At 40.7% G+C, this 15,325-nt stretch overlaps 1 protein-coding gene across 1 annotated transcript in view; it reads right to left on the reverse strand.

Annotated features, from left to right (window-relative positions):
• Positions 1-246: 246 nt before the first annotated feature.
• The window catches only part of LOC124553972 (zinc finger protein 345-like), a 50,757-nt gene continuing 35,678 nt past the window's right edge, over positions 247-15,325 (reverse strand). The window contains exons 4-5 of the mRNA XM_047127997.1: positions 1,450-1,927; positions 247-1,086 (exon numbers count right to left, since the gene is read on the reverse strand). Of these exons, the coding sequence (XP_046983953.1) occupies positions 247-1,086; positions 1,450-1,927 (1,318 nt within the window). The remainder of the gene's footprint in view (positions 1,087-1,449; positions 1,928-15,325) is intronic.

A 15,325-nucleotide genomic window follows, 5' to 3' on the forward strand; every position in this document is an offset into this window, starting at 1 on the left:
ACATCAAAACTGTAAACGATCCAGTATCCTAATGTAACACAAATGCTGCTATTTTGCACTTTTCAGTTCACAGTGTTAATTGTCCAAGATGCAGGATTTGGTAATAAACACTACTGTTTTAGTACTGTCTTTGTGTATTTTATTTTCCAGAATGGCTTGCCCTCACCAGAGGTAAGAAGACTTCATACCAATTGTGGTTATTGTCGTATCACTGCACTAGGGATTTTTCTACTGCTCTTCACGACATCAACTCGACAAAGATTTGTCGCCATCATTAGACTTGCACGACCCTTTTCTCTGATGCCTCCTGAGGGATCTAGCTTTATCGAAGGATTTCCCACAATCGACGCACTCGTACGCCTTCTTCTTCGCAACATCGACTCTAACGAAAGAGTTGCCACACGACGCCGTCTTTTGATGCCTCTGAAGATTATCGCGGCGCTTGTACGTGTTTCCACAACCGACACATGCGTACAGCTTCTTTTTCACATGAATGACTCCGTGTTTTCTGATGGTACTAATGAAGCAGAAAAATTTCCCACAATAGCTACATTCGTACGGCGTCGGAAGCTCGAAGGGTCGTACGAAAGATTTGCCACAATTACTACACTGGTATGACCTCTCTTCTGTTCGCATTACTACGAGTTCCTTTAAGAGATCATCAAATTCGAAAGATTTGTTGCAGTCGTCACACTTTGGCATCATCTCTGAGGCACTAAGTTTCCTATGGTTCAGAAGACCACAAGCTTGACGAAAAGTCGTACCACAATTGCCACACACATACGGCTTCTCCCCCGTGTGGATTCTCGCGTGATCCTTTAACGCAAAAGCCCTAGTAAAAGTTGCACTGCACACGTTGCACTTGAATGGCTTGTCCCCAGAATGCTGCCTTCTGTGTTCCACAAGGATATGAGATCGCCCGAAAGACGTACCACAAATGTCGCACTCGTACGGCTTTTGTCCAGTGTGAATTCTAGTATGTGCTACAAGACAGGTACGGAATTTGAAAGTTTTACCACAGTCACCACACCTATATGGTCTCATTTCATTATGTACTCGTCTGTGACGGCTAAGGGTGTCATATAGCTTGAATGATTTACCACATTCATTGCACGGGAACAGTGTGGCTTCAGAATGCGTTGCTCTGTGTTTCCTAAGATAGCGAGCTTGTGTGAAATGCTTACCACAATCGACGCATTTAAACGGTTTGTCCTGTGTATGGATTGACTCGTGCCGCTTCAGGCAATAAGGGTCAGAAAGAATTTTGTGGCAGTAGGAACATACAGACGGCCGTTGCCGTTTCCGTCTCCGAGCTGACGAATTTTGACACGGTTCGAAAGCAGATTGGGGTGATTTTCCACAGTCGCCCTTACGGTGCTTTCGTTTCGATTTTTCTGTCTGTGTATTACGTCCAGTACAGGTGGAGTGTTGTCGTGCTCTGTTACAAACCTCTTCCTCGCTGCCATCCACAGTAGGGGTGAGTGAGTTGCCCGGTGCAATTCTACGCGTGCCGGAGAGCCTCCGATCTCCAGCGCTGTCGGCGACGCTGCACCCCGCCACTGCCGCGCACTCGCCTTGCTTCAGGTGCAAGCGCAGGCTGCCTCCCGTGTGAAACACGTCTCCGCAGAGTCTACAGACGTGCGGTGGAGGTCGCACGCCACCGATGTGGACAAAGACGTGTCTTACGAGTCTATACTTTGACGAGAAAGTCGCGCTGCACGAACCGCAAGTGTAGCTGCCACAAGCAGAGCCTTCACCACCACCACCACCACCACCACCACCACCAGTCCGGTTAACATCCGGCACTTGTAATGGGCCACTACCATTCACAAAATGTCTATCCTCTGGTGTAGCACACTTCTGAGCTGGATGGGCGACAGCCTCACCACACACACCACTGCGTTTTTTTAGGACATTCCACATGGACCTGGAACACAGTGAGAAAGTAAATCCAACACTAATCTACATTAATACAGGACAGTCCGGGCAGGATGTAAATAGTTCAGGAGTAAAAGACGTCAGTCACTAAATGGCAGAAACATTGAGTAGTTGACAGGTACACACAAAAGACAGTGAAAACTTTTAGAAGAAATCACTCCACACACACACACACACACACACACACACACCTTTTTTTTTTTTTTTTTTTTTTGCGCCTGTCGACGACTGAATGCTTCTGTTATTCGGAAAATAGTCTCTTTTATGCTACACTATCTACTATCTACATTAGGGACAGAAATTTAATGCAAAGAAGCACGACATGATAGTGACAATGAAGAATAACTGGGGAGTAGCAACAGATATACATGTCACATGACAAGTGCTAAAGAAAATGAAAGTTTACCTGGTGAGCGTAATAAAAGAAAAGGGAGAGTAAGCCAAGCGAAGAAATTCCTCTAGATTGTACAAAGCCCAATATGGAACAAGGCTATATCACCAAAATGCACATGAACAGTAAACAGAGCAAATTTTACTGCAATACTCGTGCACACATCAGAAATGTGGATAATGGAGAAAAGGCGGGTGAGCTCAATATGGGGCTGGGAGACGAAAGTTCACAGAAGAAGGTTAGGGCTTACAAGAATGGAAAGAGGAAGGAATGAAGCAGTGAAAGAGGAGACCACAGAGAAGACAAGATTAAGACGGTATGGGCACTTGAAGAATGCAACTTGGCAGCGTACTGAGGCAGGCCCACGAAACGACAACAGGAGGCAGTCGGCCTAGAGGAACACCGAGGGACAGAAGGATCGCTGGGCGTGAAGGAGTGTGTGAAGAAGAGAGGAGAAAACTGGGGCAAAGTGGAGAAGGGAACATTGTGTAAGAGCAGAAAAGATGTAAAGGTCAACAGAACCAGCTGCAAAAGACCATAACTGGCCTACACAATGTTAAAAAAAAGGTTGCTTTGCACATTCAGAATTACACTGAAGCTTAATGCACACAATAATACACATATGAAAAACACTGAAATATTTTTTTAGTGTTTAATAGCATGATAACAACTATACACTTAGAAAAAGGCACATGTTACTTAGTGTACAGGCAGGTGCAGATTCATTGTCAGGGGTCACACTTTGTTACAGCCCCCACACTCAGGGTTTATCCTGTCCACTAGAGGTCTTTTTCCCCAATTTGGAAAATCTATCTTATTTTTTTAACTTTGTGTTCCGATGCACTTCACAACACTACAGTCGTCGAGGTAACCTAATGGAACGAACTCTCGTGTGCCATCTGGCTGAATCGTGTAAACTTTCTTCTGTGTGTTACTGGGTTTTAAATGTTGCAGACTTTATTCTCTGAGGTAGGATTTGGGGACCAGCTCACCATTTGCCTGAACGAGAGTGGGGAAGTGTCTAGAAATTGCAATTGAGCTTACTGGTGCAGCAACCCACAGTTGCTAATCTGCTGGATGGATTGGAACTGGGTCTGGCGTACCTCCCCGTCTCGCTAATTAGCACACCAATAATAATAATAATAATAATAATAATTGGTTCAGGACAGAACTAAAGAAGCCTCGGACAAGCGCCGTCATGGTCGGGGACGACGCTTGAACCCTATGCCCGCCCACAATGGTAACGACACCGCTAGCCAACTGGAAAATGATTTAAATCCAAATAGAGGTGTTTTGCAGGATATGCTCCCTGCAACCACCCTAGAAGGAAAACAAAGACAGAGGATGAGATGGTCAGATGAAGTTAATCGACACCTCATGTTCTGTTATTACCAAGCAACAAACCTAGGAACCAACACAACTGGATACAGATCACAAGTATACACAACATTTATTACCAGATACCCAGAATTAAAATTTTTAACAGAACAAAGATTAGCTGATCAGATCCGTGTAATAATAAAAAAATAACAGGATACCCCAGTCAGAATTAGAAAACATCAAACAACAAGTACAACAAATACTGGAACAAAATAATGTGCAATCAGAAGAAGAAGAAAATACAGTAATGGACTCAAACATCCCAGAGCAAACAAACAAAGAACAACATGCACCAATTAAACAATCAGAGGAAAACGAAATCTTAAGACAGCCACCAGAACAAGCACAAATAGAACACGAAGTGACACAGATGTTAGATATACAAGAAAAATTTCAGCTGACATATATAGAATACAAAGACACAAATACAGACATTAGACCATTCTTGCGTAGACCACCAAATAACCCACAAGTCGAAACAACAATAAAAACTATCAACACAATCATACACAACAAAATAAATGAAAACACAACTATGGAAGAGTTACAACTACTGGTTTATATAGGAGCACTCACTACACTAAATATACACACTAGGCAGAGATCAGAACCAACCAACACACAGAAGAAACCCACAAAATCAGCATGGCAACACAGGCTACAGATCAAAATAGAAAAACTGAGAAAAGACATCGGACAGCTAACACAATTTATAAGAAACGAAATCTCGGAAAAAAAACGAAAAAAGTTAGGTAAAATCTCACAACAAGAAGCGACAGAGCAATTAGACGAAAAGAAGCAGAAATTACAAACATTAGCCAAACGACTCAGAAGATACAAAAAAAGTGAAAATAGAAGGAAACAAAACCAAACATTCAACACAAACCAAAAGAAATTTTACCAGACAATAGATAACACACACATTAAAATAAACAATCCACCAAACATAACAGACATGGGACACTTCTGGAGCAACATATGGTCAAACCCGGTACAACATAACAGGCATGCACGGTGGATACAAGCAGAAACAGACACATACAAGATGATACCACAAATGCCTGAAGTGATAATTTTGCAACATGAAGTCACCCAAGCAATTGATTCTACTCACAATTGGAAAGCCCCTGGAAATTTCTGGTTAAAGAAGTTCACCTCAACACATTCACATCTAACTAAATTATTTAACAGTTACATTGCAGACCCATACACATTCCCTGATACACTTACACACGGAATAACATATCTGAAACCTAAAGATCAAGCAGACACAGCGAACCCAGCTAAATATCGCCCCATAACATGCCTACCAACAATATACAAAATATTAACTTCAGTCATTAAACAGAAATTAATGACACATACAACACAGAACAAAATTATAAATGAAGAACAAAAAGGCTGTTGCAAAGGAGCACGAGGATGTAAAGAGCAACTGATAATAGATGCAGAGGTGACATATCAAGCTAAAACTAAACAAAGGTCGCTACACTACGCATACATTGATTACCAAAAAGCTTTTCATAGTGTACCCCACTCATGGTTACTACAAATATTGGAAATATACAAAGTAGATCCTAAATTGATACAGTTCCTAAACATAGTAATGAAAAATTGGAAAACCACACTTAATATCCAAACAAATTCAAATAATATCACATCACAGCCAATACAGATTAAGCGTGGAATATACCAAAGAGACTCATTAAGTCCTTTCTGGTTCTGCCTTGCTCTGAACCCACTATCCAACATGCTAAATAATACAAATTATGGATACAATATTACTGGAACATACCCACACAAAATCACACATTTGCTATACATGGATGATCTAAAACTACTGGCAGCAACAAATCAACAACTCAACCAATTACTAAAGATAACAGAAGGATTCAGCAATGATAGAAATATGGCTTTTGGAACAGACAAATGTAAGAAAAATAGCATAGTCAAGGGAAAACATACTAAACAAGAAGATTACATATTGGATAACCACAGTGACTGCATAGAAGCGATAGAAAAAACGGATGCCTATAAATATCTAGGATACAGACAAAAAATAGGAATAGATAATACAAATATCAAAGAAGAACTAAAAGAAAAATATAGACAAAGACTAACAAAAATACTGAAAACAGAATTGACAGCAAGAAACAAGACAAAAGCTATAAATACCTATGCCATACCAATATTGACCTACTCATTTGGAGTAGTGAAATGGAGTAACACAGACCTAGAAGCACTCAATACACTTACACGATCACAATGCCACAAATATAGAATACATCACATACATTCAGCAACAGAAAGATTCACATTAAGCAGAAAGGAAGGAGGAAGGGGATTTATCGACATAAAAAACCTACATTATGGACAGGTAGACAATTTAAGAAAATGCTTTCTAGAACGAGCAGAAACTAGCAAAATACACAAGGCAATCACTCATATAAATACATCGGCTACACCACTGCAATTTCATAACCACTTCTACAACCCTTTAGATCACATAACATCAACAGACATGAAGAAAGTAAATTGGAAAAAGAAAACACTACATGGCAAGCACCCGTATCATCTAACACAGCCACACATCGATCAAGACGCATCCAACACATGGCTAAGAAAAGGCAATATATACAGTGAGATGGAAGGATTCATGATTGCAATACAGGATCAAACAATAAACACCAGATATTACAGCAAGCATATTATTAAAGATCCCAATACCACAACAGATAAATGCAGACTTTGCAAACAACAAATAGAAACAGTAGATCACATCACAAGCGGATGTACAATACTAGCAAATACAGAATACCCCAGAAGACATGACAATGTCGCAAAAATAATACATCAACAGCTTGCCTTACAACATAAACTTTTAAAACAACACATTCCTACATACAAGTATACACCACAAAATGTACTGGAGAATGATGAATACAAATTATACTGGAACAGAACCATTATAACAGATAAAACAACGCCACATAACAAACCTGACATCATACTCACCAATAAAAAGAAGAAATTAACACAACTAATCGAAATATCTATACCCAATACAACAAATATACAAAAGAAAACAGGAGAAAAAATTGAAAAATACATCCAACTGGCTGAGGAAGTCAAAGACATGTGGCATCAGGATAAAGTTGACATCATACCAATTATACTATCAACTACAGGAGTCATACCACACAATATCCACCAGTACATCAATGCAATACAGCTACATCCAAACATATATATACAGCTACAGAAATCCGTAATTATTGATACATGTTCAATTACCCGAAAGTTCCTAAATGCAATATAACACATACCGTACAGTTAAAAACAAGTGACGCTTGATCAAGGTCCGTGTCACTCCATTTTTAACCGGACTTAACGTCTGAGAAAGTGAAGGAAATAATAATAGTAAGAAGAAGAAGAAGAAGAAGAAGAAGCGATAGAGCAATTAGATGAAAAGAAGCAGAAATTACAAGCATTGGCCAAACGACTTAGAAGATACAAAAAAAGTGAAAATAGAAGGAAACAAAACCAAACACTCAATACAAGCCAAAAGAAATTTTATCAGACAATAGATAAAACACACATTAAAATAGACAATCCACCAAACATAACAGACATGGAACACTTCTGGAGCACCATATGGTCAAACCCGGTACAACATAACAGGCATGTACGGTGGATACAAGGAGAAACAGACACATACAAGATGATACCAGAAATGCCAGAAGTGATAATTTTGCAACATGAAGTCACCCAAGCAATTAATTCTACTCACAATTGGAAAGCCCCTGGAAAAGATAAAATAGCAAATATCTGGCTAAAGAAGTTCACCTCAACACATTCACATCTAACTAAATTATTTAACATATCTAAAAACAAAGATTATTTGACTTACCGAACGAAAGCGCTGGCAGGTCGATAGAAACGCAAACAAACACAAACATACACACAAAATTCAAGCTTTCGTAACCAACGGTTGCTTCGTCAGGAAAGAGGGAAGGAGAGGGAAAGACGAAAGGATGTGTGTTTTAAGGGAGGTGGTGAGGAGTCATTCCAATCCCGGGAGCGGAAAGACTTACCTTGGGGGAAAAAAAGGACAGTAGAGGCAAAGATGTTGTTGAAAGACAGGTGAGGTATGAGCAGCGGCAAATTGAAATTAGCGGAGATTGAGGCCTGGAGGATAACGAGAAGAGAGGATATACTGAAGGGCAAGTTCCCATCTCCGGAGTTCTGACAGGTTGGTGTTAGTGGGAAGTATTCAGATAACCCGGACGGTGTAACACTGTGCCAAGATGTGCTGGCCGTCCACATCAAACCCACCAACAAGCAACAGTACCTCCATTATGACAGCTGCCACCCATTCCACATCAAACGGTCCCTTCCCTACAGCCTAGGTCTTCGTGGCAAACGAATCTGCTCCAGTCCGGAATCCCTGAACCATTACACCAACAACCTGACAACAGCTTTCACATCGCGCAACTACCCTCCCGACCTGGTACAGAAGCAAATAAACAGAGCCACTTCCTCATCCCCTCAAACCCAGAATCCCCCACAGAAGAACCACAAAAGTGCCCCACTTGTGACAGGATACTTTCCGGGACTGGACCAGACTCTGAATGTGGCTCTCCAGCAGGGATACGACTTCCTCAAATCCTGCCCCGAAATGAGATCCATCCTTCATTAAATACTCCCCACTCCACCAAGAGTGTCTTTCCGCCGTCCACCTAACCTTTGTAACCTGTTAGTTCATCCCTATGAAATCCCCAAACCACCTTCCCTATCCTCTGGCTCCTATCCTTGTAACCGCCCCCGGTGTAAAACCTGTCCCATGCACCCTCCCACCGCCACCTACTCCAGTCCTGCAACCCGGAAGGTGTACACGATCAAAGGCAGAGCCACGTGTGAAAGCACCCACGTGATTTACCAACTGACCTGCCTACACTGTGAAGCTTTCTATGTGGGAATGACCATCAACAAACTGTCCATTCGCATGAATGGACACAGGCAGACAGTGTTTGTTGGTAATGAGGATCACCTTGTGGCTAAACATGCCTTGGTGCACGGCCAGCACATCTTGGCACAGTGTTACACCGTCTGGGTTATCTGGATACTTCCCACTAACACCTACCTGTCAGAACGCCGGAGATGGGACCTTGCCCTTCAGTATATCCTCTCTTCTCGTTATCCGCCAGGCCTCAATCTCCACTAATTTCAATTTGCCGCCGCTCATACCTCACCAGTCTTTCAACAACATCTTTGTCTCTACTGTCCTTTTTTTCCCCCAAGGTAAGTCTTTCCACTCCCGGGATTGGAATGACTCCTCACCACCTCCCTTAAAACCCACATCCTTTCGTCTTTCCCTCTCCTTCCCTCTTTCCTGACGAAGCAACCGTTGGTTGCGAAAGCTTGAATTTTGTGTGTATGTTTGTGTTTGTTTGTGTTTCTATCGACCTGCCAGCGCTTTCGTTCGTTAAGTCAAATCATCTTTGTTTTTAGATATATTTTTCCCACGTGTAATGTTTCCCTCTATTAAATTGTTTAACAGTTACATTGCAGATCCATACACATTCCCTGATACACTAACACATGGAATAACTTATCTGAAACCTAAAGATCAAGCAGACACAGCAAACCCAGCTAAGTATCGCCCCATAACATGCCTACCAACAAAATACAAAATATTAACTTCAGTCATTACACAGAAATTAATGACACATACAACACAGAACAAAATTATAAATGAAGAACAAAAAGGCTGTTGCAAAGGAGCACGAGGCTGTAAAGAGCAACTGATAATAGATGCAGAGGTGACATATCAAGCTAAAACTAAACAAAGGTCGCTACACTACGCATACATTGATTACCAAAAAGCTTTTCATAGTGTACCCCACTCATGGTTACTACAAATATTGGAAATATACAAAGTAGATCCTAAATTGATACACTTCCTAAACATAGTCATGAAAAATTGGAAAACCACACTTAATATCCAAACAAATTCAAATAATATCACATCACAGCCAATACAGATTAAGCGTGGAATATACCAAGGAGACTTATTAAGTCCTTTCTGGTTCTGCCTTGCTCTGAACCCATTTTCCAACATGCTAAATAATACAAATTATGGATACAATATTACTGGAACATAACCACACAAAATCACACATTTGCTATACATGGATGATCTAAAACTACTGGCAGCAACAAATCAACAACTCAACCAATTACTAAAGATAACAGAAGTATTCAGCAATGATAGAAATATGGCTTTTGGAACAGACATATGTAAGAAAAATAGCATAGTCAAGGGAAAACACACTAAACAAGAAGATTACATATTGGATAACCACAGCGACTGCATAGAAGCGATGGAAAAAACAGATGCCTATAAATATCTAGTATACAGACAAAAAATAGGAATAGATAATACAAATATTAAAGAAGAACTAAAAGAAAAATATAGACAAAGACTAACAAAAATACTGAAAACAGAACTGACAGCAATAAACAAGACAAAAGCTATAAATACTTTCATAATGTATTGTTCCATTTTTCGTATATGGAGGGGTCCAAGGCAGCACAAGTTAGTGGTTGAAAGATGAGTTAGACACAGTAGAATATAATATGGAGAAGTCAGTATGCAGACTCTGCTGCAAGTTGTTGTAAACTGTTGAAACAGTACAAACATACCAAACTGAAGATTGAAACAAGACAAGATTTCAGAAGTTATAAGCCAGTGTTTCATTCCGTAGTTTTGAAAAATACTACCTGTGTCCCTCACTAAAAAACAGACATCAAGCGAATTGCACCAGCTAAGCAACTTTTTTATTAATAACTGAATATCATCTTATTATAACTTACAAGAGTTTAATCTGCACCTTGTTGCAGTCATGTGGCACTGCAGATAAAAGGAGTTATATTTGAACCCCAAAAATATACTGTTTCAAACCGTGCAGTATTTGGACCCTGATTCACACAGAACAACAAACTGAACAGCTCACTAGCTTAATGCAGTTGACATCTGCGGGTGCCTCTATATAATTACAACCAGTTTCCTTCCTTTGACAGCTCTAAATATTAATACTAAAAATAATGTGAGCCTGCAGCATGTTAATAGACGTTTTCTACCACTCCTGACATACCTATTTTTGTCAGAAAGCTGCCTTGTCGCTTCCTCCACCTAAAAACAAGAGAAGATATATCAGTTACTGGAAGCACGAAAATGGGAGGTGAAATACAAACCGTGGTAACAGTTACATCGTTTCATGCTTAGTTTCTCCAAAACTTTGACTAATGCTACTTAATTAAATGCTGGAAAGAGAATGCACACATTTCACACAGCTTCTTTCTGCCACCACAATATCCTCTAGCATCTACCTCTTCCACTTCATGCACCCCCAATATTAAAACAAATGAAAACAGTACAAAACAAATTCCAGACAATGTATTTCTGTAAATACAGAGACTGCTCCATCCTCACAGGCTTCCCCCCCAGTTACCGGGATTTGAAGCACAGCATCCACACATAAGTTTTCTGAAGCATTACGCCAGACCTCTCAAAAACAGTCTAGAAATCATCTTTGAAGACTACAAGATTTTCAAGTGCTGTTAAACATAAAACATTTCCAATTATTTATCATACTCACCAATGGCTGGCAGCCAAGCATGTTATGTACTTTTTCTCCAGTTCTACTAAAATTCTACACTTATTATCAAACGGAAATGTTCGCTAACAAATACTGAACCTTTCATTTTTTTTTAATAATAATGACATCGTATTTTTATTTTCTGGTCCTCTGTACTACTACATAAAGGCAAGTTGTCATTTAGCAAATGTCTCTGAAAGTTCTTCACCAATTTACTTCATATTTTTATGTGATACTCTGACAAACATTCAGATAGACATGGGTTACATATCTTTTTAAGGTACGTGATATATAAATATATATTTAATACAGAAAGGGGAACATTATTTCCGAAAGTCCCCAAAAGTTTCTGACCAATTTACTTCAAACTTTTACACAAAACTCAAATAAATGTTCAATTGGATTTAGGCCACATATTTTTTTACACAACAACATGCAGGTTTTCTGTTAAAACTCACTGTGAGGAAGAAAATATTGTGCTTTGCTGTGAAAATGTGCAGCTTCATTTCCTTCTCAGAATCAGTTACAACAGTAGGGCACAGATACTATAAGACAATTTGTGCGTACTGTACCCAGGGTGGTGCAAGAAAACTTGATCTCAACTACAGACTGCTCACCAATTACACATAAACTGATGCTCGCGACGAGCAGACGACAACATGTAGATAAACACGTGCGAATCAGACGATAAGCAAATAATCAGTACGCTAATGTAAGCGACAGGTTCAAAACGATAGACGGTAACTGGCGTGCTACGAGGAACAGTCTAGTATTCGGGCCGGTTTTTTGTGCGCCGCCCTGTATATTCCTCATACATAATTTCTAACAAATATCGCATGCGCAACAATGTCAATTCTCGCTCGCTGTCAGTTTTACAGAAAATGGGAAAGTGGTGTTTATGGATTACTGGCTTGTGACTAGAACACTGCTACAGAATCTGAATCATGCAAAACACTGTAATCCGGCCCATTCACACACTGAGGCCACATCCAGCAGCTGAGGAGGTCTCCCTCATACCCTGCATACCTAAGATTCCGACAGATTTACCCATTCCTTTCAAGCGACTTTAATTCCCACACAAATTTCCCTTTTCAGTAACAGTAAACATTGAGGGAGGGGGGAGGGGGGGAAGTGGACCGGGGGCTGAGGAGTTCAGGGTGTACTCAAATTCCCAGACATATTTAGCAGTTGTGAAGCACTGTACGGTTCATTAGCATGAAAATAAATTCAAATTTGATCCAGAAACATGAAACGACTTAGCGCACACACGTGGGCAAAAAGGCCCTTTACGCCTCAAGTAAACACGTTTAACGGTGTAAGATGGTAACACATTTAAGATTCGAATCTCTCGTCTCAGTCACTGATGCAACAACACTGGTCCTCGTGTGAATTGCAGCACGGTTGCTGCGTAAATGCCACGCGATTATCCAGGCAGGAGAATAGAATCTGTGTGTTAACCAGTTTATTGTTCACTTTACCGTAGTCGGTGAAGAACAGTGGCAGAGACCGACAACTTCGCTTTGCTACCGAGTACGTGGATCCGCGACTGGAAGCACGACAGTGAAAATATGGCAGTGGCGAAGAATAGGTTTCGTGAACGGTTCGGTAAGGAGCGAGTTATCGGACTTTGGTGACGTAGGAGAAGGAAACGTTTTTCCTCAAAAGCGTTTTGGATGCCCCGTGCAGCAATCTGAAGGGAAACACGTGCTCGAGTTTGCGTGTCCGTGGCGTATTCACCCCGCGTGTCGATCAGACTCTGTGCTGCAACACATTGATTTAAATGGAGGACAATGGAATGCCACACAAAGCAGATGAACAGGAGGCCGTGGAGCCTCCCCAAGTTCTGCAAGGGTAAAGGTGGTGTGCATACAGACATTTTGGGCAAATTAAAGTTACAATGAAATAATTGCTTGTGTGAAGTGACTTTCTGACACCATATACACATAAAAATATGTTTCATATTCTATTTGATTTTTCACATTTTCATTTATTGTGATTGCTTGCGTTTACATGTGATTAGTAACTGAGAATGGAAAGGTATTACTTTAATTAAGAGAGTTATCATTTCAATATACGTTAATTCGTATTTCCATTGGCTAACAAATATGGAATTGTAGTAAAGAGGAGCTTTACACTACAACAAGAATATAATAATTCCAATCCCTAAGAAAGCAGGTGTTCACGGGTGTGAAAATTACCGAACTATCAGTTTAATAGGTCACAGCTACAAAATATTAACACGAATTCTTTACAGACGAATGGAAAAACTGGTAGAAGCCGACCTCGGGGACGATCAGTTTCCATTCTGTATAAATGTTGGAACTTGCCGGACAATACTGACCCTACGACTTATCTTAGAAAATAGGTTAAGGAAAGGCAAACCTATGTTTCTAGCATTTGTAGACTCAGAGAAGGCTTTTCACAATGTTGACTGGAATACTCTCTTTCAAATTCTGAAAGTGGCAGGGGCCAAATACAGGGAGCAAAAGGCTATTTACAACTTGTACAGAAACCACACGGCAGTTATAAGAGTCGAGGAGTGTGAAAGGAAAGCAGTGGTTGGAAAGGGAGTGAGACAGGGTTGTAGCCTCTCCCCGATGCTATTCAATCTCTACATTGAGCAAACAGTAAAGGAAACAAAAGAAAAATTTGGAGTAGGAATTAAAATTCATGGAGAAGAAATAAAAACTTTGAGGTTTGCCGATGACATTGTAATTCCGTCAGAGACAGCAGAGGACCTGGAAGGGCAGTTGAACGGAATGGACAACATCTTGACAGGAGGATATAAGATTAACATCATCAAAAGCAGAATTAGTATAATGAAATGCAGTCGAATTGAATCAGGTGATGCTGAGGCAATTAGATTAGGAAGTGAGACACTTAAACTAGTGAAGGAGTTTTGCTATTTGGGGAGCAAAATAACTGATGGTGGTCGAAGTAGAGAGGGTACAAAAATGTAGACTGGCAATGGCAAGGAAAGCATTTCTGAAGAAGAGAAGTTTGTTAACACCGAGTATACAGTTAAGTGTCAGGAAATCGTTTCTGAAAGTGTTTGTACAGACTGTAGCCATGTATGGAAGTGAAACATGGACGATAAATAGTTTGCACAAGAAGAGAATAGAAGTTTTTGAAATGTGGTGCTACAGAAGAATGCTGAAGATTAGGTGGGTAGATCATGTAACTAATGAGGAGGTACTGAATAGAATTGCAGAGAAGAGGAGTTTGTGGCACAACTTGACAAGAGGAGGGATCGGTTGGTAGGACACATTCTGAGGAATCGACGGATCTCCAATTTAGTATCGGAGGGCAGTGCGGAGGGTAAAATTTGTAGAGGGAGACCAAGAGATGAATAGACTAAGGAGATTCAGAAAAATATAGGTTGCAGTAGGTACTTGGAGAAGAAGCAGGTTGCACAGGATAGAGTAGCATGGAGAGCAGCCTCAAACTTGTCTGTGGACTGATGACCACAACACAACGACAGTAAAGGTAAACAGAAAAATGCTGCTAGTGACGTTCAAACTGTCAAAATTCCAATCACAAATCTTCTATGCTGTACACTTGGCCATTGGTGATTAGACATTATCCACTCACATTAATGTGACCCTTGTCTGAAGCCCAAATAACCATCATTTGTAGGAAGGGGAGTCACTACTCCAGAGCCGTGGCCAGCAGCACTACATTTCAGTTTAGGATCCACTGTGTGAACTGCCCAATTGAGACAGTTACACAGATTTTCAATCGGGTTTAAATCGGGGTAGTTTTGTGGCCGAAGGAGTACGATAAACTCATCCCGGTGCTTTTCAAAGCACGCATGTACACAGCGAGTCGTGCGACACGTCGCACCGTACTGCCGGTAGGCGACGTCGCACCGAGGAAAAGCGAACTGCACGTAGGAGTGGACGTGGTCGTCGAGGATGAGCACACTGTGCCTTCCGGAATTAGAGGAGTGCCACGA

Source organism: Schistocerca americana, chromosome 11 (genome assembly GCF_021461395.2).
Source record: "Schistocerca americana isolate TAMUIC-IGC-003095 chromosome 11, iqSchAmer2.1, whole genome shotgun sequence".
NCBI classification, from domain to species: domain Eukaryota; kingdom Metazoa; phylum Arthropoda; class Insecta; order Orthoptera; family Acrididae; genus Schistocerca; species Schistocerca americana.